General features: G+C 46.7%; 1 protein-coding gene across 2 annotated transcripts in view; it reads left to right on the top strand.

Moving 5' to 3' along the window:
- LOC311128448 (low-density lipoprotein receptor-related protein 4-like) overlaps positions 1 to 25,359 on the top strand; it is a 233,277-nt gene that overhangs the window by 164,794 nt on the left and 43,124 nt on the right. For both annotated transcript variants that reach the window (XM_084160595.1, XM_084160594.1), the window contains exon 14: positions 17,525 to 17,742. In XM_084160595.1, coding sequence (XP_084016721.1) covers positions 17,525 to 17,742 — 218 coding nt within the window. The remainder of the gene's footprint in view (positions 1 to 17,524; positions 17,743 to 25,359) is intronic.

Here is a 25,359-nt window from a genome sequence, read left to right as displayed (position 1 = left end):
TCATTCTTTGGGGATGCTTTTCTGCAAAGGGGACAGGACGACTGCACCCTATTGAGGGGAGGATGGATGGGGCCATGTATCGCGAGATCTTGGCCAACAACCTCCTTCCCTCAGTAAGAGCATTGAAGATGGGTCGTGGCTGGGTCTTCCAGCATGACAACGACCCGAAACACACAGCCAGGGCAACTAAGGAGTGGCTCCGTAAGAAGAATCTCAAGGTCCTGGAGTGGCCTAGCCAGTCTCCAGGCCTGAACCCAATAGAAAATCTTTGGAGGGAGCTGAAAGTCCGTATTGCCCAGCGACAGCCCCGAAACCTGAAGGATCTGGAGAAGGTCTGTATGGAGGAGTGGGCCAAAACCTGTGGGCCAAAAGCAGTGTGTGCAAACCTGGTCAAGACCTTCAGGAAACGTATGATCTCTGTAATTGCAAACAAAGGTTTATGTACCAAATATTAAGTTCTGCTTTTCACATGCTGTTGTGCAAATGGAATAGACAACAGGTGGAAATTATAGGCAATTAGCAAGACACCCCCAATAAAGGACTGGTTTTGCAGGTGGTGACCACAGACCACTTCTCAGTTCCTATGCTTCCTGGCTGATGTTTTGGTCACTTTTGAATGCTAGCGGTGCTTTCACTCTAGTGGTAGCATGAGACGGAGTCTACAACCCACACAAGTGGCTCAGGTAGTGCAGCTCATCCAGGATGGCACATCAATGCGAGCTGTGGCAAGAAGGTTTGCTGTGTCTGTCAGCATAGTGTCCAGAGCATGGAGGCGCTACCAGGAGACAGGCCAGTACATCAGGAGACGTGGAGGAGGCCGTAGGAGGGCAACAACCCAGCAGCAGGACTTCTACCTCCGCCTTTGTGCAAGGAGGAGCAGGAGGAGCACTGCCAGAGCCCTGCAAAATGACCTCCAGCAGGCCACAAATGTGCATGTGTCTGCTCAAATGGTCAGAAACAGACTCCATGAGGGTGGTATGAGGGCCCGACGTCCACAGGTGGGGGTTGTGCTTACAGCCCAACACCGTGCAGGACGTTTGGCATTTGCCAGAGAACACCAAGATTGGCAAATTCGCCACTGGCGCCCTGTGCTCTTCACAGATGAAAGCAGGTTCACACTGAGCATGTGACAGAGTCTGGAGATGCCGTGGAGAACGTTCTGCTGCCTGCAACATCCTCCAGCATGACCGGTTTGGCGGTGGGTCAGTCATGGTGTGGGGTGGCATTTCTTTGGGGGGCCGCACAGCCCTCCATGTGCTTGCCAGAGGTAGCCTGACTGCCATTAGGTACCGAGATGAGATCCTCAGACCCCTTGTGAGACCATATGCTGGTGCGGTTGTCCCTGGGTTCCTCCTAATGCAAGACAATGCTAGACCTCATGTGGCTGGAGTGTGTCAGCAGTTCCTGCAAGAGGAAGGCATTGTTGCTATGGACTGGCCTGCCCGTTCCCCAGACCTGAATCCACTTGAGCACATCTGGGACATCCTGTCTCGCTCCATCCACCAACGCCACGTTGCACCACAGACTGTCCAGGAGTTGGCGGATGCTTTAGTCCAGGTTTGGGAGGAGATCCCTCAGGAGACCATTCGCCACCTCATCAGGAGCATGCCCAGGCGTTGTAGGGAGGTCATACAGGCACGTGGAGGCCACACACTACTGAGCCTCATTTTGACTTGTTTTAAGGACATTACATCAAAGTTGGATCAGCCTGTAGTGTGGTTTTCCATTTTAATTTTGAGGGTGACTCCAAATCCAGACCTCCATGGGTTGATACATTTGATTTCCATTGATCATTTTTGTGTGATTTTGTTGTCAGCTCATTCAACTATGTAAAGAAAAAAGTATTTAATAAGATTATTTCATTCATTCAGATCTAGGATGTGTTATTTTAGTGTTCCCTTTATTTTATTGAGCAGTGTATATACGGAAAACATATGCTTTAAGTACTTTGCTTCCTCATTTGGTAAATAATGAGTGACTCCGTCATTTGTAACCAGTTTCAGTAAATTATTTTTGGTAGCATTTCTATGTTGAAAATAAAAACATAATTTGGTGCATTTTTCCCAATATTCCATCCAGTTTGCTTTATTTTTATAATATATTACACTTGATCTTTCTTGATTAAGTTCCATCCATTTCTTTTAGTTTTTTTCTGTAATTTATTCAGAGCCTCTATGTTACAGTTTTTATTGATATCTATCTGTTCTGTTAGACCTTCCATTTCCTTTGTTAGTATGGACTCTTGACCTAAATTGCTTTTGTTTTCGAGATGAGTACTGAATTGCATGGCCTCTAAAGGCCCATTTAAAGGTGTCCCATACAATAAGGGGATTTGCTGTACCTATGTTATGTCGGACAAATTCAGTTATAAATTCCTTTGTCCTAGTTAAAAACAAGTTATCATCCAATAAGCTTTGATGAAATTTCCAAGATCCTTGCCCACGTGGAAATTCAGTAAGAGTAATGTATATGCCACTTATATGATGGTCCGACCGCATTCTGTACCCTATCAACACTTTTTAAACTTTTGGTGCCAACGGGAATGACATAAAAAAGAAGTCAAGACGACTAGCTTGATTGAGTCTCCGCCATGTATATTTAACTAAGTCAGGATATTTAAGTGTCCATATATCCACTAGTTCTAATGTATCCATAACATTCATGATTTACTTAAGAGCATGAGGGTGATAGTTTGTAGTGTGATTTCCTTTACAACAATATTTGTGATTATGGAAAACACATTAAGAAGTAAAGAAATTCCACAAATTACTTTTAACATGGCACATCTGTTAATTGAAATGCATTCCAGGTGAATCTGGTTGAGAGAATGCCAAGAGTGTGCAACGCTGTCATCAAGGCAAAGGGTGGCTAGTTTGATGAATCTAAAATCTAAAATATATTTTGATTTGTTTAACACTTTTTGGGTTACTACATGATTCCATATGTGTTATTTCATAGTTTTGATGTCTTCACTATTATTTTACAATGTAGAAAATAGTTAAAATAAAGAACCCCTTGAATTAGTAGGTGTGTCCAAACCTTTGACTGGTACTGTAGCCTGTGTCATTCTTGGGAGGTGGAACCTAAACAAGCAATTGCAGGAATTACGTCAAAATAGGCGTGGCTTTGCCCTCTGGTGGGCACCTTTAATATGCCACAGTGACAGTTTGATGCTTTAGAACCTCTAGCGACATGGAAAAGTTGGAAACTATTAATTTACTAATTTAGCTCATCAAATAGCTAATTTGCGTGTGGTAATTGAGAGGATGATTGGTAAATTGGCTATGAATGCTGAGAGCCAAAGTATATAGATGATTGAAAGACAGGAACCAGGGCGGAGAACGTGTCAGTGACCTTGATCAGTTAAGTTTCAAAGTTTTAAAGTTATTCAAACAGCTGACATCAGTGGCATCTGATAACAACTATGAATTACCTAGGTTCGAATAGTATTTATTTTCTTTTAAATACTTTGAATGTTGTTTGATTGAGCCTGCATGGAGTGCCAGATGGGCGGGGTTTTGTGGTGGACATTTTAAATACTATCAAATAAGGACAGACAAACTTATCACACAAGTCAGAGTTGAACTTAAATTAAATCTTTATTAAAATAACTTATCGATAAGTGAGCTGGTCGCAATACCACACAACCAAGTGGATAGAGTGAGAGCCCAACGAACAGGAAATGCTGACGTCTTATATAGTGGACCAACAAATTCTTAGTCATGGCTGGTTCTACCCCTCCCCGGCAGATCAGGAGCTACCTTGTTTTCTTCTTGTGGCTTTGTGAATCAGGTCATAGCACACAAACAAGTTATAACGTTAGTTCCGTTACTACTCATACAGTGGGGAAAAAAAGTATTTAGTCAGCCACCAATTGTGCAAGTTCTCCCACTTAAAAAGATGAGAGAGGCCTGTCATTTTCATCATAGGTACACGTCAACTATGACAGACAAAATGAGGAAAAAAAATCCAGAAATTCACATTGTAGGATTTTTAATGAATTTATTTGCAAATTATGGTGGAAAATAAGTATTTGGTCAATAACAAAAGTTTCTCAATACTTTGTTATATACCCTTTGTTGGCAATGACACAGGTCAAACGTTTTCTGTAAGTCTTCACAAGGTTTTCACACACGGTTGCTGGTATTTTGGCCCATTCCTCCATGCAGATCTCCTCTAGAGCAGTGATGTTTTGGGGCTGTCGCTGGGCAACACAGACTTTCAACTCCCTCCAAAGATTTTCTATGGGGTTGAGATCTGGAGACTGGCTAGGCCACTCCAGGACCTTGAAATGCTTCTTACGAAGCCACTCCTTCGTTGCCCGGGCAGTGTGTTTGGGATCATTGTCATGCTGAAAGACCCAGCCACGTTTCACCTTCACTGCCCTTGCTGATGGAAGGAGGTTTTCAATCAAAATCTCACGATACATGGCCCCATTAATTCTTTCCTTTACATGGATCAGTTGTCCTGGTCCCTTTGCAGAAAAACAGCCCCAAAGCATGATGTTTCCACCCCCATGCTTCACAGTAGGTATGGTGTTCTTTGGATGCAACTCAGCATTCTTTGTCCTCCAAACATGACGAGTTGAGTTTTTACCAAAAAGTTATATTTTGGTTTCATCTGACCATTTGACATTCTCCCAATCCTCTTCTGGATCATCCAAATGCACTCTAGCAAACTTCAGATGGGCCTGGACATGTACTGGCTTAGGCAGGGGGACACGTCTGGCACTGCAGGATTTGAGTCCCTGGCAGCGTAGTGTGTTACTGATGGTAGGCTTTGTTACTTTGGTCCCAGCTCTCTGCAGGTCATTCACTTGGTCCCCCCGTGTGGTTTTGGGATTTTTGCTCACCGTTCTTGTGGTCATTTTGACCCCACGGGGTGAGATCTTGCGTGGAGCCCCAGATCGAGGGAGATTATCAGTGGTCTTGTATGTCTTCCATTTCCTAATAATTGCTCCCACAGTTGATTTCTTCAATCCAAGCTGCTTACCTATTGCAGATTCAGTCTTCCCAGCCTGGTGCAGGTCTACAATTTTGTTTCTGGTGTCTTTTGACAGCTCTTTGGTCTTGGCCATAGTGGAGTTTGGAGTGTGACTGTTTGAGGTTGTGGACAGGTGTCTTTTATACTGATAACAAGTTCAAACAGGTGCCATTAATACAGGTAACGAGTGGAGGACAGAGGAGCCTCTTAAAGAAGAAGTTACAGGTCTGTGAGAGCCAGAAATCTTGCTTGTTTGTAGGTGACCAAATACTTATTTTCCACCATAATTTGCAAATAAATTCATTACAAATCCTACAATGTGATTTTCTGGAGAAAAAAAATCTCAATTTGTCTTTCATAGTTGACGTGTACCTATGATGAAAATTACAGGCCTCTCTCATCTTTTTAAGTGGGAGAACTTGCACAATTGGTGGCTGACTAAATACTTTTTTTCCCCACTGTATATCCACAGTAAAACGAGTCCTATATCGACATAACCTGAAAGGCCGCTCAGCAAGGAAGAAGCCACTGTTCCAAAACCGCCATAAAAAAGCCAGACTACGGTTTGCAACTGCACATGGGGACAAAGATCGTACTTTTTGGAGAAATGTCCTCCGGTCTGATGAAACAAAAATAGAACTGTTTGGCCATAATGACCATCGTTATGTTTGGAGGAAAAAGGGGGTTGCTTGCAAGCTGAAGAACACCATCCCAACCGTGAAGCACGGGGGTGGCAGCATCATGCTGCAAAAGCGTCTGGGCATTAAGCCAATATTCCACTCCTACTGAGCCGACCTTGTGAGTAAACCTCTGTCTACAACAGGCGCATTTCTAAGTATGCAACAGGTCAAACATCACTGACCTCAGACATTATTTAAAGACATTTCAAACATTTTGTGTACCAGGTTTACACTGGGTGTTTCAGTACATTTGTTATCAGGATAATTTACGTGTGCAACCAAAACTCTGGCAATAGAAACTTCAGAAAATGTCATTTGTGTGCCCTTTAAGGTGGATTTTAAACACCAATAGATTAAATGGTTTAGAATGATCCGGCAAACCTAAACAAGGAGAAAAGGTTAGCAACTGTGTCAGATTTTGTCAACTGCCTGCAAATCCTCAGGAGTCCACTTTATCTTGTCCTTCATCGCCATCTTGTGGCCATGGGTGAAATCAGAAAATGGATTTCCACCATTCCTGTAAGTGTCAACATGTGTTAAACAGTTCAAACAGTTCATCATTATGCAATCATTCATTCACAATCATTCTGTTATTGTGTGCGTCCATACATTAATTCATGGGGTACCCCTCTTTATTTGTTTAGTTCTCTAACAGTATCTACATTTCTTAACAGCAGTCAAATCATCTTAGATCAATCAGTTAACTAATTCCAGGCCTATTTTAAATTGAATTAGGTTCACTTCAATTCAATTCCAAAGATCAGTCAACACAATTCTCACTACTTAAAATTAAGTTCCCGAAAGGACAGGTATTCTTACTACACGTAACAACTTACTTGAAAACCAGGAATCGGTTACATCAAGAACACCTTTTCAAATGGTGTACACAGGCCTTCTCTACACAAGGCTAAAAGCATTTAACCTTTAAAACGTAGAATTCTAATGTCTTCACCGGTAGTGCTGTGAAAGCAAAGGTTAGCGGTTACAACACTGCTACAACTAGCAGGTTGACAGAAAATGGTATTGTTGGAAATCAGTCATAACTCCTTGAGTCAGTAGCTTAGTTATAATTTTGTAAAACTACAGTCTACAAAATAAATGACATCTAAAACAATTATAACCCGCTAACAGCAGTAAATGCTTTTCAAGCAGTGCATTTCTCTTACAAAAACAATCATCAAAATAAATCACATAACATAGTTGGATTGGGAACCACAGGGGCACGAGCAAACACAGCATTATTCACAGGCCTTAAACCTTGTACAAAACACCAATCCCCTGAGGCTTTTCTTACTGGAAAGATAGGGGTATTGCAAGGTTACTCTGGACACAGGACTAACGCTCTGTGCTCTAACAGTGAGGCATATACAGGTGTGATACCCGCAATAGCCTCTTTACTGAGTGGATACTTTGCTCTGGAGGGAGACTGGTATCTTTGGGAGTGACTACAAGGGGCTCAGCCCCCTTCATCCTGGGGGGGGGGATTTTGTGTAAATAGTCCGGGTAGCCATGATTAGCTGTTCAGGAGTCTTATGGCTTGGGGGTAGAAGCTGTTGAGGAGTCTTTTGGACCTAAACTTGGCACTCCGGTACCGCTTGCCGTGCGGTAGCAGAGAGAACAGTCTATGACTAGGGTGGCTGGAGTCTTTGATAATTTTGAGGGCTTTCCTCTGACACCGCCTGGTATAGAGGTCCTGGATGGCAGGAAGCTTGGCCCCAGTGATGTACTGGGCCGTACGCACTACCCTCTGTAGTGCCTTGCGGTCGGAGGCCAAGCAGTTGCCATACCAGGCGGTGATGCAACCAGTCAGGATGCTCTCGATGATGCAGCTGTAGAATTTTTTGAGGATCTGAGGACCCATGCCAAATCTTTTCAGTCTCCTGAGGGGGAATAGGCTTTGTCGTGCCCTCTTCACGACTGTCTTGGTGTGTTTGGACCATGATAGTTCGTTGGTGATGTGGACACCAAGGAACTTGAAGCTCTCAACCTGTTCCACTACAGCCCCGTCGATGAGAATGGGGGCGTGCTCAGTCCTCTTTTTTTTCCTGTAGTCCACAATCATCTCCTTTGTCTTGGTCACGTTGAGGGAGAGGTTGTTGTCCTGGCACCACACGGCCAGGTCTCTGACCTCCTCCCTATAGGCTGTCTCATCGTTGTCGATGATCAGGCCTACCACTGTTGTGTCGTCGGCAAACTTAATGATGGTGTTGGAGTCGTGCCTGGCCATGCAGTCATGGGTGAACAGGGAGTACAGGAGGGGACTGAGCACGCACCCCTGAGGGGCCCCCTGTGTTGAGGATCATTGTGGCAGATGTGTTCTTACCTACCCTTACCACTTGGGGGCGGCCTGTCAGGAAGTCCAGGATCCAGTTGCAGAGGGAGTTGTTTAGTCCCAGGATCCTTAGCTTAGTGATGAGCTTTGAGGGCATTATGGTGTTGAATGCTGAGCTGTAGTCAATGAATAGCATTCTCACGTAGGTGTTCCTCTTCTCCAGGTGGGAAAGGGCAGTGTGGAGTGCAATAGAGATTGCATCATCTGTGGATATGTTGGGGCGGTATGCAAATTGGAGTGAGTCTAGGGTTTCTGGGATAATGCTGTTGATGTGAGCCATGACCAGCCTTTCGAAGCACTTCATGGTTGCAGACGTCAGTGCTATGGGTCGGTAGTCATTTAGGCAGGTTATCTTAGAGTCCTTGGGCACGGGGACTATGGTGGTCTGCTTGAAACATGTTGGTATTACAGACTCAGTCAGGGACATGTTGAAAATGTCAGTGAAGACACTTGCCAGTTGGTCAGCACATGCTCGGAGTACACGTCCTGGTAATCCGTCTGGCCCAGCGGCCTTGTGAATGTTGACCTGCTTAAAAGTCTTAATCACATCGGCTACGGAGAGCGTGATCACATAGTCATCCGGAACAGCTGGTGCTCTCATGCATGCTTCAGTGTTGCTTGCCTCGAAGCGAGCATAGAAGTGGTTTAGCTCGTCTGGAAGTCTTGTGTCACTGGGCAGCTCGCGGCTGTGCTTCCCTTTGTAGTCTGTAATAGTTTTCAAGCCCTGCCACATCCGACGAGCGTCAGAGCCAGTGTAGTACGATTCAATCTTAGTCCTGTATTGACTCTTTGCCTGTTTGATGGTTCGTCGGAGGGCATAGCAGGATTTCTTATAAGCGTCCGGGTTAGAGTCCCGCTCCTTGAAAGCGGCAGCTCTACCCTTTAGCTCAGTGCGGATGTTTCCTGTAATCCATGGCTTCTGGTTGGGGTATGTACATACGGTCACTGTGGGGACGACATCATCGATGCACTTATTGATGAAGCCAGTGACTGATGTGGTGTACTCCTCAATGCTATCTGAAGAATCCCGGAACATGTTCCAGTCTGTGCTAGCAAAACGGATTTAAGTTTCCCTGCATTAAAGTCCCCGGCCACTAGGAGCGCTGCATCTGGATGAGCGTTTTCCTGTTGATTTATGGCCTTATGCAGCTCATTCAATGCAATCTTAATGCCAGCATTGGTTTGTGGTGGTAAATAGACAGCTATGAAAAATATAGATGAAAACTCTCTTGGTAAATAGTGTGGTCTACAGCTTATCATAAGATACTCTACCTCAGGCGAGCAAAACCTTGAGACTTCCTTAGTATTTGATTTTGTGCACCAGCTGTTTTTTACAAATATACACAGACCGCCACCCCTTGTCTTACCGGAGTCAGCCGTTCTATCCTGCCGATGTAGCGTATAGCCCGCTAGCTGTATGTTATCCATGTCGTCGTTCAGCCACGACTCTGTGAAACATAAGATATTACAGTTTCTAATGTCCCGTTGGTAGGATAACCGTAATCTTAGGTCATCCAATTTGTTATCGAATGATTGAAGATTGGCTAATAGGATTGATGGAAGAGGCAGTTTACTCGCTCGCCGTCGGATCCTTACAAGGCACCCCGACCTACGTCCACGATATCTCCGTCTCTTCCTCACGCGAATGACGGGGATTTGGGCCTTGTCGGGTGTCTGTAGGATATCCCTCGCGGCCGCCTCGTTGAAGAAATTAAAAAAATAAAAATAATAATAATCACTGCTACAATACAACCCTTCACACTGGATAGATTCTGGCGCTACACTTTCTAACAGCCATTTGTTCTCATCTCAGGTCTCTTGTCAATGGTGAGAAATGGGAGGTGCAATGTAAGCCTGCTTCAGACATAACTGCCCTCGTGACCCCAATGCATAATACCAGTCACAAAACTCAGACATTAACATCAATTGCTCCCCCTCCTCACAAATAACAGTTAAACCGGTTGGGCCACATGTTATGTTGATGCCTAGTTTACACAGGAGGTCCCTGCCCATCAGATTGACAGGACAGTGGTCAGAGTAGAGAAATTGATGCTGACACTTCTCCTCATAAAAGGAGACAGGCAGAGGCATAGTTACATGCTCTCTGAATGGGAGGCCTGAAGGCCCTAGTTTTGACTGTTTCACTAGACATGGGAGGTTTTGTCATAGCCTTTACAGTTAATCACAGACATCGTAGCTCCCGTATCAACAATAAATATTATTGACTCAACATTGATGAAAGCCTCCACTGTTAGCTTGATTCGAGGAAGGTTATGGTTCTTTAAAAACAAATGTTCTGGTTGCTCTGACAATTCTAACTAAACTACTTCTCCCTTCTCCTCCTCTCCTGGATTGTACAGGGCCGTCTGTGCAGGCGGCCCCATCTGCCAGGCCCCAGGCTGGCCTCTGCCTTGAGGGCCCCCTTGTGGGCCTGGCCATTGGTTGGTTGGCGGCTGCCATGGCTGTTGAGCCCCCTTGGGGCTCCTCTTCCTCTTGATCCACCTCTGCCTCTTCCCCTTGGCTGCTGGGCAGTTTGAGTGCAGCTTACGGCGAAATAGCCAGGTTTTCGACAGTTGTAGCAGATTCTTCCACCACTCGCACCCCCTCCAGCAGCTGCTAGTGCGGCCCCCTGGTAGAATGTCAACTGAGCAGCTTGTAGTTTCTGAGTCTTGTCTTGTCGTCTGGGCTGGTTGGGGGAGCGCCCTCGAGGAACGGGTTGCGACTCTTCCTGTCCGCTTGTCTGGCTCCCCCAGCCGTACCCTTCCTCTGTGGTCTGGGAGTTGACGTCATTCCCACCGCCAGCATGGCCAGTCCAGAGAGCAGTTTGTCCACCGCTGCTGCTACTAGGGGAGGCACAGGAGTGAACTGTGAAGTTGGGGGAGGAGGCGCAGTGGGGTGTAGAATGAGAGCGTCCACTGGGTCGTTTGGATCAGGCGGGGGGAGGGAGGTCGACAGCCGCAGCCCCAGGCCCAGACAGCACTGGGTAAAGATTTGGAGGAAAAAAGTAGGGAGGGGGGAAATCTCTCATCTTCTTTTCTGTTCTTTCTCATTATCTCGTCTTTATCTGTTCTTCCTTCCTCCGCAGTCTGCACTACCATATTCTGACGGGGCTGTCCCCCAAATGGGTCCTGTCTTTGTGTACGCCTTTCTGCCTCTCTTTCCCATTTTCTAAATTTAACACAGCCTATTTGATTTTTTTTTTTCTTTTTTAGTCCCTTCATACTCTGTCAGTCTCTCCCTGACTTTGTCTAACATTGTTACGCTCAGTGTCCCTGTCAACGGAAAACCACCTTCCCTATCTGTAATTTCACCTGGTTCAGAATGCCCCTTCCCCACTTATCTGCACATAACCTTCAGGGCCCCTGTGGGGGGATCTGGAATACCATGTCCCTTGCTCCCGTGTGCTCCCATGGTTCCTGTTCCACTCACACACTCACAGTTAACACAGACACACACACACAGGGGTAGACAAACAAAGAAAGCCGGTTAGTGCTGTTTCTGATTTTATGTTTTATCCATATGAACAGGGAAATTCATATCTCCATTAAAATATTGTCCAGAACGGGGTGTTATCTCCACACGGAGATATCACCTACTGTGATTACTGTGGTACAGACTTCACCAAGTGCTGGCTTCTATACCGACACTGGCTCCTCCAGGGCATACCTGGCTAGCACATTTAAAATAATCGGACTTCACCACTTCTGAGGCACACCCTTCAGACAGAGGTCCTTCATCCAATGGGACTTCACCAAGTGCTGGCATATCTACAGACACTCTGGCCCCTCGTCCCTACAGACCGCACCAATCACCACTGTGATCACTTCAGTGTCAGGACGGCTCTAAGTCGCCCGCAACAGATCAGTGGCAGAGTATCTTTGAGTCTGACAGTGCTCTCAGATGACTCTCCTCTGACTCTGCCCTGCTTACGCCTCCAAGGTGCCCCCTCTCACAGGAATACACACTCAGAGCCCACGTACAGAGGCTTTTCTTAAAAACTAGACTTTGTGTGGTTCGCTCGCCTCTTTTTCAATAATGAGGAGAGACAAGGTCAACCACCAATCAGGATATTGGTGGATCATCTTGCTCCCCTCTCTCAATACTATGTTCGGGATCTGGTATCCACCCATGCCCGCTTCCTCGCAGATCTTAGGTGGATCCAGCTGCTCATTTAGGTGCGCGTTTCCCCTGAGATCCCAATTTGGGGATCCCCTGTGCACAGTTTACCCAGATCTTCAGGGGCAACCAACAGGTGAAGTAACAGATCCCATCCTCGTCGCCAAATGTGGTGGATATTTTAAATCGTATCAAATGAGGAGAGACAAACTTATCACACAAGTCAGAGTTATACTTAAACTAAATCTTTATTTAAATAACTGGATAGAGTGAGAGCCCAACGAACAGGAAATGCTGACATCTTATATAGTGGACCTAAAAATGCTTAGTCATGGCTGATTCCACCCCTCCCCGGCAGATCAGGAGCTACCTTGTTTTCTTCTTGTGGCTATGTGTATCGGGTCATAGCGCACAAACAAGTGATAACGTTAGTTCCGTTACTACTCATATCTACACACAGCTGTGCCCTAGTAAAAGACAGGATTAACTGAAAAAACGTGGTCACTCTGAGGCTCTTTGTCACGCCCTGACTCAGGGGACTCTTATATGTTGAGTCAAGGTGTGTATGTTCTATGTAGTATTTTCTATGTTGTCATTCTAGTATGTGTAGATCTATGTTGGCCGGTGTGGTTCCCAATAAGAGGCAGCTGTCGCTCGTTGTCTCTGATTGGGGATCATACTTAGGCAGCCTATTGGCACTGTTTAGTTGTGGGATCTTGTTCCGGTTAGAGGCTTGTATGGGTTGTAGCCTTAGGACTTCACGTTTCGTTCGTTCGTTTGTTTGTTGTTTTGTCGTGTGTTGATCAGTTAAATAAACATGTACGCATATCACGCTGCGCCTTGGTCTGACCCGTCCTTCAACGAACGTGACAGAAGATCCCACCAAACACGGACCAAGCAGCGTGCCCAGGAGCAGACAGCCTGGATATGGGAGGAGATCCTGGACGGTAAGGGATCCTGGACATGGGAGGAGATTCAGGCTGGGATGGATCGCCGTCCTTGGGAGGAGACAGTGGAGGCCCGGTATAGAGAGGAGCAACGGCAACGTAGAAGGCGCTGGCCGAGGAAGAAGCCCGAGAGACAGCTCAAGATAAAAAAATTTTGGGGGGGGGCTAAAAGGGTGGTCGGGGAGCGATGGAGAAGAGCCCCGACCACTGCACTAGTGGGGGCTCAGGGAGGAGTCCTCACGGGAGGAGGACTGGGCGCAGAGAGTGAAAGACTGGTACGGTCGAAGATCTCTAGCGTCAGTTCCCAGTCCGGCCCGGCCTGTTCCTGCTCCTCGCACCAAGCCAGTGGCGTGTGTCGCCAGCCCGGTACGACCCGTACCTGCTCCTCGCACCAAGCCAGTGGTGTTTGTCGCCAGCCCGGTACGACCCGTACCTGCTCCCGCACCAAGCCAGTGGTGAGTGTCGCCAGCCCGGTACGACCCGTACCTGCTCCTCGCACCAAGCCAGTGGTGTTTGTCGCCAGCCCGGTACGACCCGTACCTGCTCCCCGCACCAAGCCAGTGGTGCGTGTCGCCAGCCCGGTACGACCCGTACCTGCCCCCCTTCCAAGGCAGTGGTGCGTGTTCCCAGTCCGGCCCGTCCTGTTCTTGCTCCTCGCACCAAGCCAGTGGTGCGTGTCGCCAGCCCGGCCCGGCCCGTTCCTGCTCCTCGCACAAAGCCAGTGGTGCGTGTTCCCAGTCCGGCCCGGCCTGTCCCTGCTCCTCGCACCAGACCTGTGGTGCGTGTCTCCAGTCCGGCCCGGCCCGTTCCTGCTCCTCGCACCAGACCAGTGGTGCGTGTTACCAGTCCAGCCTGTTCCTGCTCCTCGCACAAAGCCAGTGGTGCGTGTCGCCAGCCCGGTACGCCCCGCACCAAGACAGTGGTGCATGTCGCCAGCCCGGTATGCCCCGTACCTGCTCCCCGCACCAAGGCAGTGGTGCGTGTCGCCAGCCCGGTACGACCCATACCTGCTCCCCGCACCAAGCCAGTGGTGCGTGTTCCCAGTCTGGCCCGGCCTGTTCCTGATCCTCGCACCAAGCTAGTGGTGCGTGTCGCCAGCCCGGCCCGTTCCTGCTCCTCGCACCAAGCCAGTGGTGCGTGTTCCCAGTCCGGCCCGGCCCGGCCCGTTCCTGCTCCTCGCACCAGACCAGTGGTGCGTGTCTCCAGTCCGGCCCGGCCCGTTCCTGCTCCTCGCACCAGACCAGTGGTGCGTGTTACCAGTCCAGCCTGTTCCTGCTCCTCGCACCAAGCCAGTGGTGCGTGTTCCCAGTCCGGCCCGGCCTGTCCCTGCTCCTCGCACCAGACCTGTGGTGCGTGTCTCCAGTCCGGCCCGGCCCGTCCCTGCTCCTCGCACCAGACCAGTGGTGCGTGTTACCAGTCCAGCCTGTTCCTGCTCCTCGCACAAAGCCAGTGGTGCGTGTCGCCAGCCCGGTACGCCCCGCACCAAGACAGTGGTGCATGTCGCCAGCCCGGTACGCCCCGTACCTGCTCCCCGCACCAAGGCAGTGGTGCGTGTCGCCAGCCCGGTACGACCCATACCTGCTCCCCGCACCAAGCCAGTGGTGCGTGTTCCCAGTCTGGCCCGGCCTGTTCCTGATCCTCGCACCAAGCTAGTGGTGCGTGTCGCCAGCCCGGCCCGTTCCTGCTCCTCGCACCAAGCCAGTGGTGCGTGTTCCCAGTCCGGCCCGGCCTGTTCCTGCTCCTCGCTCCAGAGCTGTGATGCGTGTCTCCAAACCGGCCCGGCCCGGCCCGTTCCTGCTCCTCGCACCAGACCAGTGGTGCGTGTTACCAGTCCGGCCCGGCCTGTTCCTGCTCCTCGCACCAAGCCAGTGGTGTGTGTCGCCAGCCCGGTACGCCCCGTACCTGCTCCCCACACCAAGCCAGTGGTGCGTGTCGCCAGCCCGGTACGACCCGTACCTGCTCCCCGCACCAAGCCAGTGGTGCGTGTTCCCAGTCCGGCCCGGCCTGTTCCTACTCCTCGCACCAAGCCAGTGGTGCGTGTTCCCAGTCCGGTACGGCCCGTGCCCGTTCCACCAGTGCCTGCTCCACTCCGGAGCCAGAGCAGTCCGCTCCACTGATGCCTGATCCAGCTCCGGTCAGCTGCTCCACTCCGGAGCCAGAGCAGTCCGCTCCACCGGGGTCCAGTCCAGCTCCGGTCAGTGGCTCCACTCCGGAGCCAGAGCAGTCCGCTCCACCGGTGCCTGATCCAGCTCCGGTCAGCGGCTCCACTCAGGAGCTAGAGCAGTCCCCTCCACCGGTGCCTAGTCCAGCTCCGGTCAGCGGTTCCGGTCCAGACCCAGACGTCAGCCCCTCTCCAGGTTCGGGGTCTCCCACACCAGGGTCCAGACAGGGCTTGGAGTATCGTGGGAGGAAGGAGAGGGGAAGCAGCGCGCCGAGGTCCAGAGCAGACCAGGGGCACAACAGGGAGGCGGAGAGTATGTGGTCGTCACGCCCGGAGCCGAATCCGCCTCCGAGGCGAAATGCCCACCCGGACCCTTCCCTGTCATGTCAGGTTGGTGCGGTCGGAGTCCGCACCTTTGGGGGGGGGGGGTACTGTCACGCCCTGACTCAGGGGACTCTTATATGTTGAGTCAGTTCTATGTAGTATTTTCTATGTTGTCATTATAGTATGTGTAGATCTATGTTGGCTGGTGTGGTTCCCAATCAGAGGCAGCTGTCGCTCGTTGTCCCTGATTGGGGATCATACTTAGGCAGCCTATTGGCACTGTTTAGTTGTGGGATCTTGTTTCGGTTAGAGGCTTGTATGGGTTGTAGCCTTAGGACTTCACGTTTCGTTCGTTTGTTTGTTTGTTGTTTTGTCGTGTGTTGATCAGTTAAATAAACATGTACGCATATCACGCTGCGCCTTCGTCTGACCCGTCCTTCAACGAACGTGACACTCTTTGTCTTAAGCCGTGTGACCAGGTTACTCAGAAGCAACGAGAAATTAAACAATACAGGTCTATCTGTTCCTCAAGTTTATCTCTATCTCATGTCCTTGACTACATGCCCAGACCAGCTGCAGGGAGCTAGAGGGTACCATCCTTATGAAAATCACAGCATTGATAGTTAAGAAATGTCTCTACTATTGTTAAGAATATTAATAGTTAACTATTCATATTAAACAAATCAGGTAAATACGTGATTTTTCTCCTACAGTTTGCACTTATGGGACTACTGCATTGGTTCCATTGCACCAGGAAAACTTGATCTTGCGCAGCAAATTATTATTTAAAGAAAACAAGTACTATTCGATCCCAGGTCTGAATGGTGCTTGTCCTATGATACAGTTGAAGTCGGAAGTTTACATACACCTTAGCCAAATACATTTAAACTCAGTTTTTCACAATTCCTGACATTTAATCCTAGTAAGAATTCCCTGTCTTATTTCAGTTAGGATCACCACTTTATTTTAAGAACGTGAAATGTCAAAATAATAGTAGAGAGAATTATTTATTTCAGCTTTTATTTCTTTCATCACATTCCCAGTTGGTCAGAAGTTTACATACAGTCAATTAGTATTTGGTAGCATTGCCTTTAAATTGTTTAACTTGGGTCAAACGTTTCGGGTAGCCTTCCACAAGCTTCTCACAATAAGTTGGGTGAATTTTGGCCCATTCCTCCTGACAGAGCTGGTGTAACTGAGTCAGGTTTGTAGGCCTCCTTGCTCGCACATGCTTTTTCAGTTCTGCCCACACATTTTCTATAGGATTGAGGTCAGGGCTTTGTGATGGCCACTCCAATACCTTGACTTTGATGTCCTTAAGCCATTTTGTCACAACTTTGGAAGAATGCTTGGGGTCATTTTCCATTTGGAAGACCCATTTGCGATCAAGCTTTAACTTCCTGACTGATATCTTGAGATGTTGCTTCAATATATCCACATAATTGTCCTTCCTAATGATGCCATCTATTTTGTGAAGTGCACCAGTCCCTCCTGCAGCAAAGCACCCCCACAGTGTGATGCTGCCACCCCGTGCTTCACGGTTGGGATGGTGTTCTTCGGCTTGCAAGCTACCCCCTTTTTCCTCCAAACATAACGATGGTCATTATGGCCAAACTGTTATTTTTGTTTCATCAGACCAGAGGACATTTCTCCAAAAAGTATGATCTTTGTCCCCATGTGCAGTTGCAAACCGTAGTCTGTCTTTTTTATGGCGGCTTTGGAGCAGTGGCTTCTTCCTTGCTGAGCGGCCTTTCAGGTTATGTCGATATAGGACTCATTTTACTGTGGATATAGATACTTTTGTACCTGTTTCCTCCAGCAGTTTGTTAACAAGAAATTTGTGGAGTGGTTGAAAAACGAGTTTTAATGATTCCAACCTAAGTGTATGTAAACTTCCGACTTCAACTGTATGTGACCTATCTTTTTGTTGGACAACGACAACCTAACCCTAAGTTTCCCTGACTTTTTCCACCCCCCACAGCAAGATCTACTGGACGGACTGGGGTAACACTCCTCGTATCGAGTATGCCAACATGGACGGCTCCAACCGGCGCATCATCGCCGACACACACTTGTTCTGGCCCAACGGGCTGACCATCGACTACGCCGGGCACCGCATGTACTGGGTGGACGCCAAGCATCACGTCATCGAAAGAGCTGACCTGGACGGACGGAACCGTAAGGCCGTCATCAGCCAAGGTAAGGACACCAAGGAACCAAACACAGACACACACAGGCCATGTTCGAAATTGTTCTTGCCTACTGCTTAATAAAAGTGTATACTGTGTACTAATCATACACTGTTTAGTAAAAATGTATGCAGTAAGCAACAAATATCAACATTCTCCCAAGACGTCATCTAATGTGCAATTGGTTTGTTAACCGCCATTCATTCACACACACACACACACGCAGACACTAACTTACACACACACACACACACACACACACACAGTCCTCTCTCTGCTGGCACCCTGGGTTACCTGTGTTTACGGAAAATCAAACTGAAAATCCCCTAAATGAACGTTTGGCCAGGAAATGAAACCCCTGTCAGCCAGAGAGAGAGAGAGACCGAGGCAGTAGAGAGGGGGGGAGAGAGAGCGCGTGAGAGAGGGGGAAGAAAATGAGGGAGGAATTGAGCATAGGTTTGACAAGAGTTCAACTTGGTTTCTGAATGACCACAATGATGTTACTGTGACGCTGATACACACATATACACGTAAACACACACAGATACACATGCACTCACACATTTCCTCAGTCAGAGAGATATAGTGCACACTACATTTTACATTACATTTTAGTCATTTAGCAGACGCTCTTATCCAGAGGGACTTACAATTACTGCGTTCATCTTAAGATAGCTAAGTGAGACAACAACACTTCACAATCGTATCAAGTACATTTTCCCTCAACAAATTATTTATCAGCAAAGTCAGTGCTAGTAGGAAAAGACAAATGCCTTTTTACTTTTTTTTGAGTTTTAAAGAGATAGGGTTTTTAGACATTTTCAGAAGATGGGCAGGGACTCCGCTGTCCTGACTTTAGGGGGAAGCTTGTTCCACCATTGGGGTACCAGGACAGAGAAGAGCTTTGACTGGGCTGAGTTGGAGGGCCAAGAGACCAGAGCTGGCGGAACAGAGTGCTCGGGTTGGGATGTAGGGTTTGAGCATAGCCTGAAGGTAAGGAGGGGCATTTCCCCTTGCTGCTCCATAGGCAAGCACCGGGGTGTTGAAAATGATGCAAGCTTCGACTGGAAGTCAGTGGAGTGTGCAGAGGAGCAGGGGGACATGGGAGACCTTAGGAAGGTTAAACTGCAGGCGGGCCGCGGTATTCTGGATAAGTTGCAGGGGTTTGATGGCGCAAGCGGGGAGCCCAGCCAACAGAGAGTTGCAGTAGTCTAGACGGAAGATGTGCCTGGATTAGGACCTGCTGCACTTCCTGTGTGAGGTAGGGTCGTACTCTACGGATGTTGTAGAGCATGAACCTGCAGGAGCGAGTCACTGCTTTGACGTTTGCATAGAACGACAGGGTGTTGTCCAGGGTCACGCCAAGGTTCTTTGCACTCTTGGAGGGGGACACTGTGGAGTTGTCAACCGTGATAGGTCTTGGAGCAAACAGGCCTTTCCCGGGAGGAAGAGTAGCTCCGTTTTGTTGAGGTTGAATTTGAGGTGGCGGGCCAACATCCAAGCAGAGATCTCTGTAAGGCACGCATAGATGTGTGTCGCCACCTGGGTGTCAGAAGGGGGGGAAGGAGAAGAGTATTTGAGTGTCATCAGCATATGATAGGAGATACCATGTGAGGATATGAGTAAGCCGAGTGACTTGGTGTATAGAGAACAGAGGAGAGGGCCTAGAGCTGAACCCTGCGGGAAACCAGTAGTGAGAGCACATGGTGCAGAAACAGATCCTCTCCACGCCACCTGGTAGGAGCAACCTGCCAGGTAGGATGCGATCCAGGAGTGTGCAGAGCCTGAGACGCCCAACCCTGAGAGGGTGGAGAGGAGGATCTGATGGTTCACGGTGTCAAAGGCAGCAGATAGCTCTAGGAGATTTGAACAGAGGCGAGAGAGTCAGCTTTGGCATTGCAGAGAGCCTCTGTGACACAGAGAAGAGTGATCTCAGTTGAGTGAGCAGCCTATAAGCCTGACTGGTTAGGGTCAAGAAGATCGTTCTGAGAGAGATAACGAGAGTTGGTCAGAGACATTACGCTCAAGTGTTTTGGAAACAAAATAAAGAAGGGATACTGCTCTGTAGTTTGAAGTCAGGTGTCGAGTGTTGGTTTCTTAAGGGGAGCGACTGGCCATTTTGAAGTCAGAGGGGACGCAGCCAGTGGTCAGGGATGAGTTGATGAGGGAAGTGGTGAATGGGTGAGTATCTCCAGAGATGGTCTGGAGAAGGTAGGAGGGGATCGGGTCAAGTGGGCAGGTTGTTGGGCGGCCGGATATCACTAGTTGCATGATTTCAGCTGGAGAGAGAGGGGAGAAAGAGGTCAAGGCCTAAGGTAGTTATGTGTGAGTGGGATCATTGGGATCATGAATGAGGAGTGGATGTCGTCAGCCTTTTTTTTCAAAGTGGTTGACAAAGTTGTTTGCAAAGAGGATTAAGGAGGTTGGAGAAGTGTTTCCCAGGGTTGGAGGCAGAAGCTTGAAATGTAGAGTGATAGAAAGTGGCCTTAGCAGCTGATACAGAGGAAGAGAAAGTAGAGAGGAGTAGGGCTGGCACAATAATCATATAATCGTGTAACTGACAATTATGGACAATAACTGAACAAAAAAACATTGTCTAATATATTAATTTTAGGAAGTGGGGGGGATTAATTTACATTTACATTTTAGTCATTTAGCAGACGCTCTTATCCAGAGCGACTTACAGTTAGTGAGTGCATACATTCTTTTTTGTATTTTTCATACTGGCCCCCCGTGGGAATCAAACCCACAACCCTGGCGTTGCAAACGCCATGCTCTACCAACTGAGCTACATCCCTGCCGGCCATTCCCTCCCCTACCCTGGACGACGCTGGGCCAATTGTGCGCCGCCCCATGGGTCTCCCGGTCGCGGCCGGCTACGACAGAGCCTGCTTTATTTTCAAGTAGATATAGTTTACACAATAGCAGTTACATTTTCATATTAAGAGGGTCAAGTTAGTAATAATTTTATGAGCAGAACTGCATGGTCAGGATTAGAAGCGTCATTTCCAAAAGTTCCAATCGGTCAGAACCATTTGTTTTTGAGACGGGGGTATCACCAAAGCTGTGTTTTACTCATTAGGTACAGTATGTTGTAGCTAATTTTCAAATATTAATGATGATACAATACAAGCTTTAAAAAAATAAATAATAAAATGACTAACCATGGCCATTTGCATGACAATTAATCGTTAACCAAAATTCCATAATTGTCACAGCCGTAGAGAGGAGGGAGTGGAAGTATGATAGGTCCAACGGAAGTTTACTTTTCCTCCATTTTTGCTCAGCTACCCGCAGCCCTCTTCTGTTAGTACGCAGTGAGTCATTTAGCCACAGAGTGTGAAGGGAGGTTCGAGCCAGCCGGGAAGAAAGGGGACAGTGAGAGTCAAATGATGCGGAAAGGGAGTAAGGTCGAAGAGGCAAAGTTGGGACACAGGAGGGAGAAGGATTTAGCAGAAGGGAGAGAGGATAAGATAGAAGAGGAGAGTAGTAGGAGCAAGAGAGCGAAGATTGCGGTGGCGAATGAACATCTGGGGAGAGGCTGAGTGGGTAGGGTTGTAGGAAAGATGGAGAGAAAAGGAAACAAAGTAGTAATCAGAGACATGGAGGGGGGTTCCAGTGAGATTAGTAGGTGAACAGCCTCTAAGATGATGTCAAGTGTATTGTCTGCCTTGTGAGTACACCAGCTCTGTCAGGAGGAATGGACCAAAATTCACCCAGCTTATTGTGGGAAGCTTGTGGAAGGCTACCCGAAATGTTTGACCCAAGTTAAACCATTTAAAGGCAATGCTACCAAATACTAATTGAGTGTATGTAAACTTCTGACCCACTGGGAATGTGAGGAAAGAAATTAAAGCTGGAATAAATCATTCTCTCTACTATTATTCTGACATTTCACATTCTTAAAATAAAGTGGTGATCCTAACTGACAGGGAATTTGTACTAGGATTACATGTCAGGAATTGTGAAAAACTGAGTTTAAATGTATTTGGCTATGGTGTACATAAACCTCCGACTTCAACTGTATGTGTGAGAGTGGTGTGAAGCCTTTTTCTCTTTCCTTCCTCAAACAACTCGACAGAACAACTCGGCAGAACGTCTTTGTTTCGGCGACAGTCATGGTTTTGTTGACAAAACAGGGGAGACTGAAGTACTAGCACTAATTGCCTAGCCAAGGTGATAGACCTCCCTGCACTGATTGCTGATTGCCTGGCAGAGGCGAAGAAAACACCCCCTACTATACAACACGCCCACAAATTAGCAAGACTGTTACACAAATAGACCTGAAACTAATCTAAGTCCACAACGACAGTCACAAGTAATGTAAGTCACAAGTACTACTTATAATGCTGTTCACCACTGTAGAACCTCAGGTTGGGAGGAGGAGTGTCCATTTTTGTTCATAAACATTATCAATTCTTTGTAAGAGAGGACCTCGCACTTGCATCTGATAACATGTTGAATCTCTTCATTTTTTGATGGTAATGGGATGCATCTATCAGCCACTCGATTCTGACATTGGGAGTTTTATTGATATCCTTGCATCAACCTTGGATTTGATTAATAATTAAGATAACATTTGTTTTCTATTGGGTGATTACAACATAAACTTATTTAAAAGTGAGCACCACTTACTGACATCTGCCTTTTTGAATACTTTATACTCCAGCTATTTTAATTGCTCATCTATAAGCCTACAAGAGTGACCAGTTCATCTGCCATCCTTATTGATAATATTTTTCCAAATTCTTTGAAAAATGTGGCTAAAACAGGTATACTTTATACTGACATTTCTGACCACTTCCAATTTTCCACTTCATTTTGGCAGCTGGAAATGAACCGATGGGAATGATTAGTAGCATTAAGGGTAGAATATTTAACTAAATTAACACAACGCTTTAAGATGTTGATTGATGATATTTAATGGGAAAAATGTTTATAATACAATACTTTTCTCACATCTTCCAATTCTGTATTTCACCACTGCTTTCCGTTAGTTAAATATAATAAGAGAGCAGTAGATTGTTTCTGGAAACCTCGGTTTACAACCGGTCTCAAAAAATTGTCAGTTAAAAAAACTAGTTGTATAAAAAGTTTCTCACACATCCCTCTCCCCTGAATTCTGCAAGTTACAAAAAGTATACGGTTGAATAAGAAAAAGGCATCTACAACTATCCCATCTCAATTTATTGTTGGAAATAATACCTATAGTGATCCTGATGTTATTTAATGTGCATTTAATAACTTTTTTGTGAATGTGGGTTCCTCTCTGTCAAAGAAAACAGAGAAAACTGATGGAAATCCCTTGGAATACATTAAGTGACATTTCCCTTCTCTGCTTTCAGTTTGATCCTCCTGATGTAATGGAGGTGATGGAGGTAATTGGTAACTTAAAGGTATCAGCAGCAGGTCATGATGAGATTGGTGCCTCTTTGGTGAAATCAGTGTCTTCCTTGATTACTGAGCCTCTAATGTATATCTTCGCCAAATCAATGCAATGGTATTGTTCCTAAAGATGAGAAAATTGCCAAAGTTATCACCCTCTATAAATCTGGGGATCCCAGATCTTTTACAAATTATCGCCCAATATCTGTACTACCATGTTTTTCTAAAATCCTAGAAAAATATGTGTATAAGAGAATGTTGAATCATTTAAATCAACACTGTATTCTATATGAGCACCAATATGTTTTTTGTTAAAAACGACTCCACAGATATGGCTCTTTTGCAACTTGTGGATAAAATCGTTACAGCCTTGAACAACAATGAATACGCTCTCGGCATTCTTTTACATTTAAAGCGTTTCACACGGTTGATCATGAAATATTACTTTCTAAATTGCATTATTACGGTTTTCATGATTATACATATAATTGGCTATAGAGTTACGTTTATGATAGAGAACAATATGTTTATGCAAACGGCTGTGCATCTACCAGGGCCAAGATATCCTGTGGCGTGCCACAGGGTTTGATAATGTGTTGATTCGATCACAATTCCCACAGTAGAGCGAAATGTTGATAGTGTTAACTAAATGGGAAAACTGTAGAATGTTGAGTGAAGTTCAATCTCGTGCTTCTCTGCGCAGGCTCATATTTCTTCTGCGCCCACACACGCGCGCAGCTTAGAGGGAACATTGCTCCTAACTACACAAATTACTAATCATACAAAATAGATTTGCAAGACTAGCCACCTCATCTAACTACCTGGCTCCATCTGCGCCTTTGTTTAAGAAACTCAATATCTTGTCTATTTACGACATTAATGTACGCCAATTATGCACTTTTATCTACAAATACTCATACCTCCCAGACAGTTTACCTAATGTCTTCAATGGATTCTTCCAGGTTAATTCTGAAATCCATCTATATAACACAAGACACTGCAATAACCTTCATCATCCCCACTGCCACATCTCACATAGTCAATTCTCTATCAGATATAGAGGTACCATACTCTGGAATTCTTATCTTCACATTGCCAAAACATCATCATCCCTCAATAACTTCAAGTGAAGACTGGGGGTCAGCCTGATGAACCAAACTACTCAGTAATCTCCTCTATATAGCCTAACTCTCACACACTCACATGCACACATGCACACACACATTTTTTTCATGATTACTGATCAATTCATTTATACATTTATAATTAGTAGGTTTTGTTATCTGTTTTAACAAACCTTTTTTTTTTTTACTTCTGTATTGTATATTATTTATTTTGTGGTGTGATTTTCAAATATTTTCAAATAAGCCAACAACACCTGCACACCATGTTTTTATTTCAGGGTTTGTTTTCATCTGTATTGTTGTCTATCACTTATTTTCTTTGGTGCAAATAAATAAATACAACAATAAATGAGCAATCAGACCCCCCCCCCCCCCCCCCCCCGCCTGCTAATTGGAAATCACCCGTTCTGGAAATCAAAGCTGCACTGCCTTCTGTTTATGGGGAGAGCGGGAGCCGTGAGTTGCGTCCCAAATGGCACCATATTGTCTATATATACACTGCTCAAAAAATGAAAGGGAACACTTAAACAACACAATGTAACTCCAAGTCAATCACACTTCTGTGAAATCAAACTGTCCACTTAGGAAGCAACACTGATTGACAATACATTTCACATGCTGTTGTGCAAATGGAATAGACAACAGGTGGAAATTATAGGCAATTAGCAAGACACCCCCAATAAAGGACTGGTTTTGCAGGTGGTGACCACAGACCACTTCTCAGTTCCTATGCTTCCTGGCTGATGTTTTGGTCACTTTTGAATGCTGGCGGTGCTTTCACTCTAGTGGTAGCATGAGACGGAGTCTACAACCCACACAAGTGGCTCAGGTAGTGCAGCTCATCCAGGATGGCACATCAATGCGAGCTGTGGCAAGAAGGTTTGCTGTGTCTGTCAGCGTAGTGTCCAGAGCATGGAGGTGCTACCAGGAGACAGGCCAGTACATCAGGAGACGTGGAGGTGGCCGTAGGAGGGCAACAACCCAGCAGCAGGACTGCAACCTCCGCCTTTGTGCAAGGAGGAGCACTGCCAAAGCCCTGCAAAATGACCTCCAGCAGGCCACAAATGTGCATGTGTCTGCTCAAACGGTCAGAAACAGACTCCATGAGGGTGGTATGA

Source organism: Coregonus lavaretus (genome assembly GCF_964263955.1).
Source record: "Coregonus lavaretus genome assembly, chromosome: 4".
Classification (NCBI taxonomy): domain Eukaryota; kingdom Metazoa; phylum Chordata; class Actinopteri; order Salmoniformes; family Salmonidae; genus Coregonus; species Coregonus lavaretus.
Note: the sequence above shows the minus strand (reverse complement) of the source record. Positions and strands in the feature narration are given on the sequence as shown.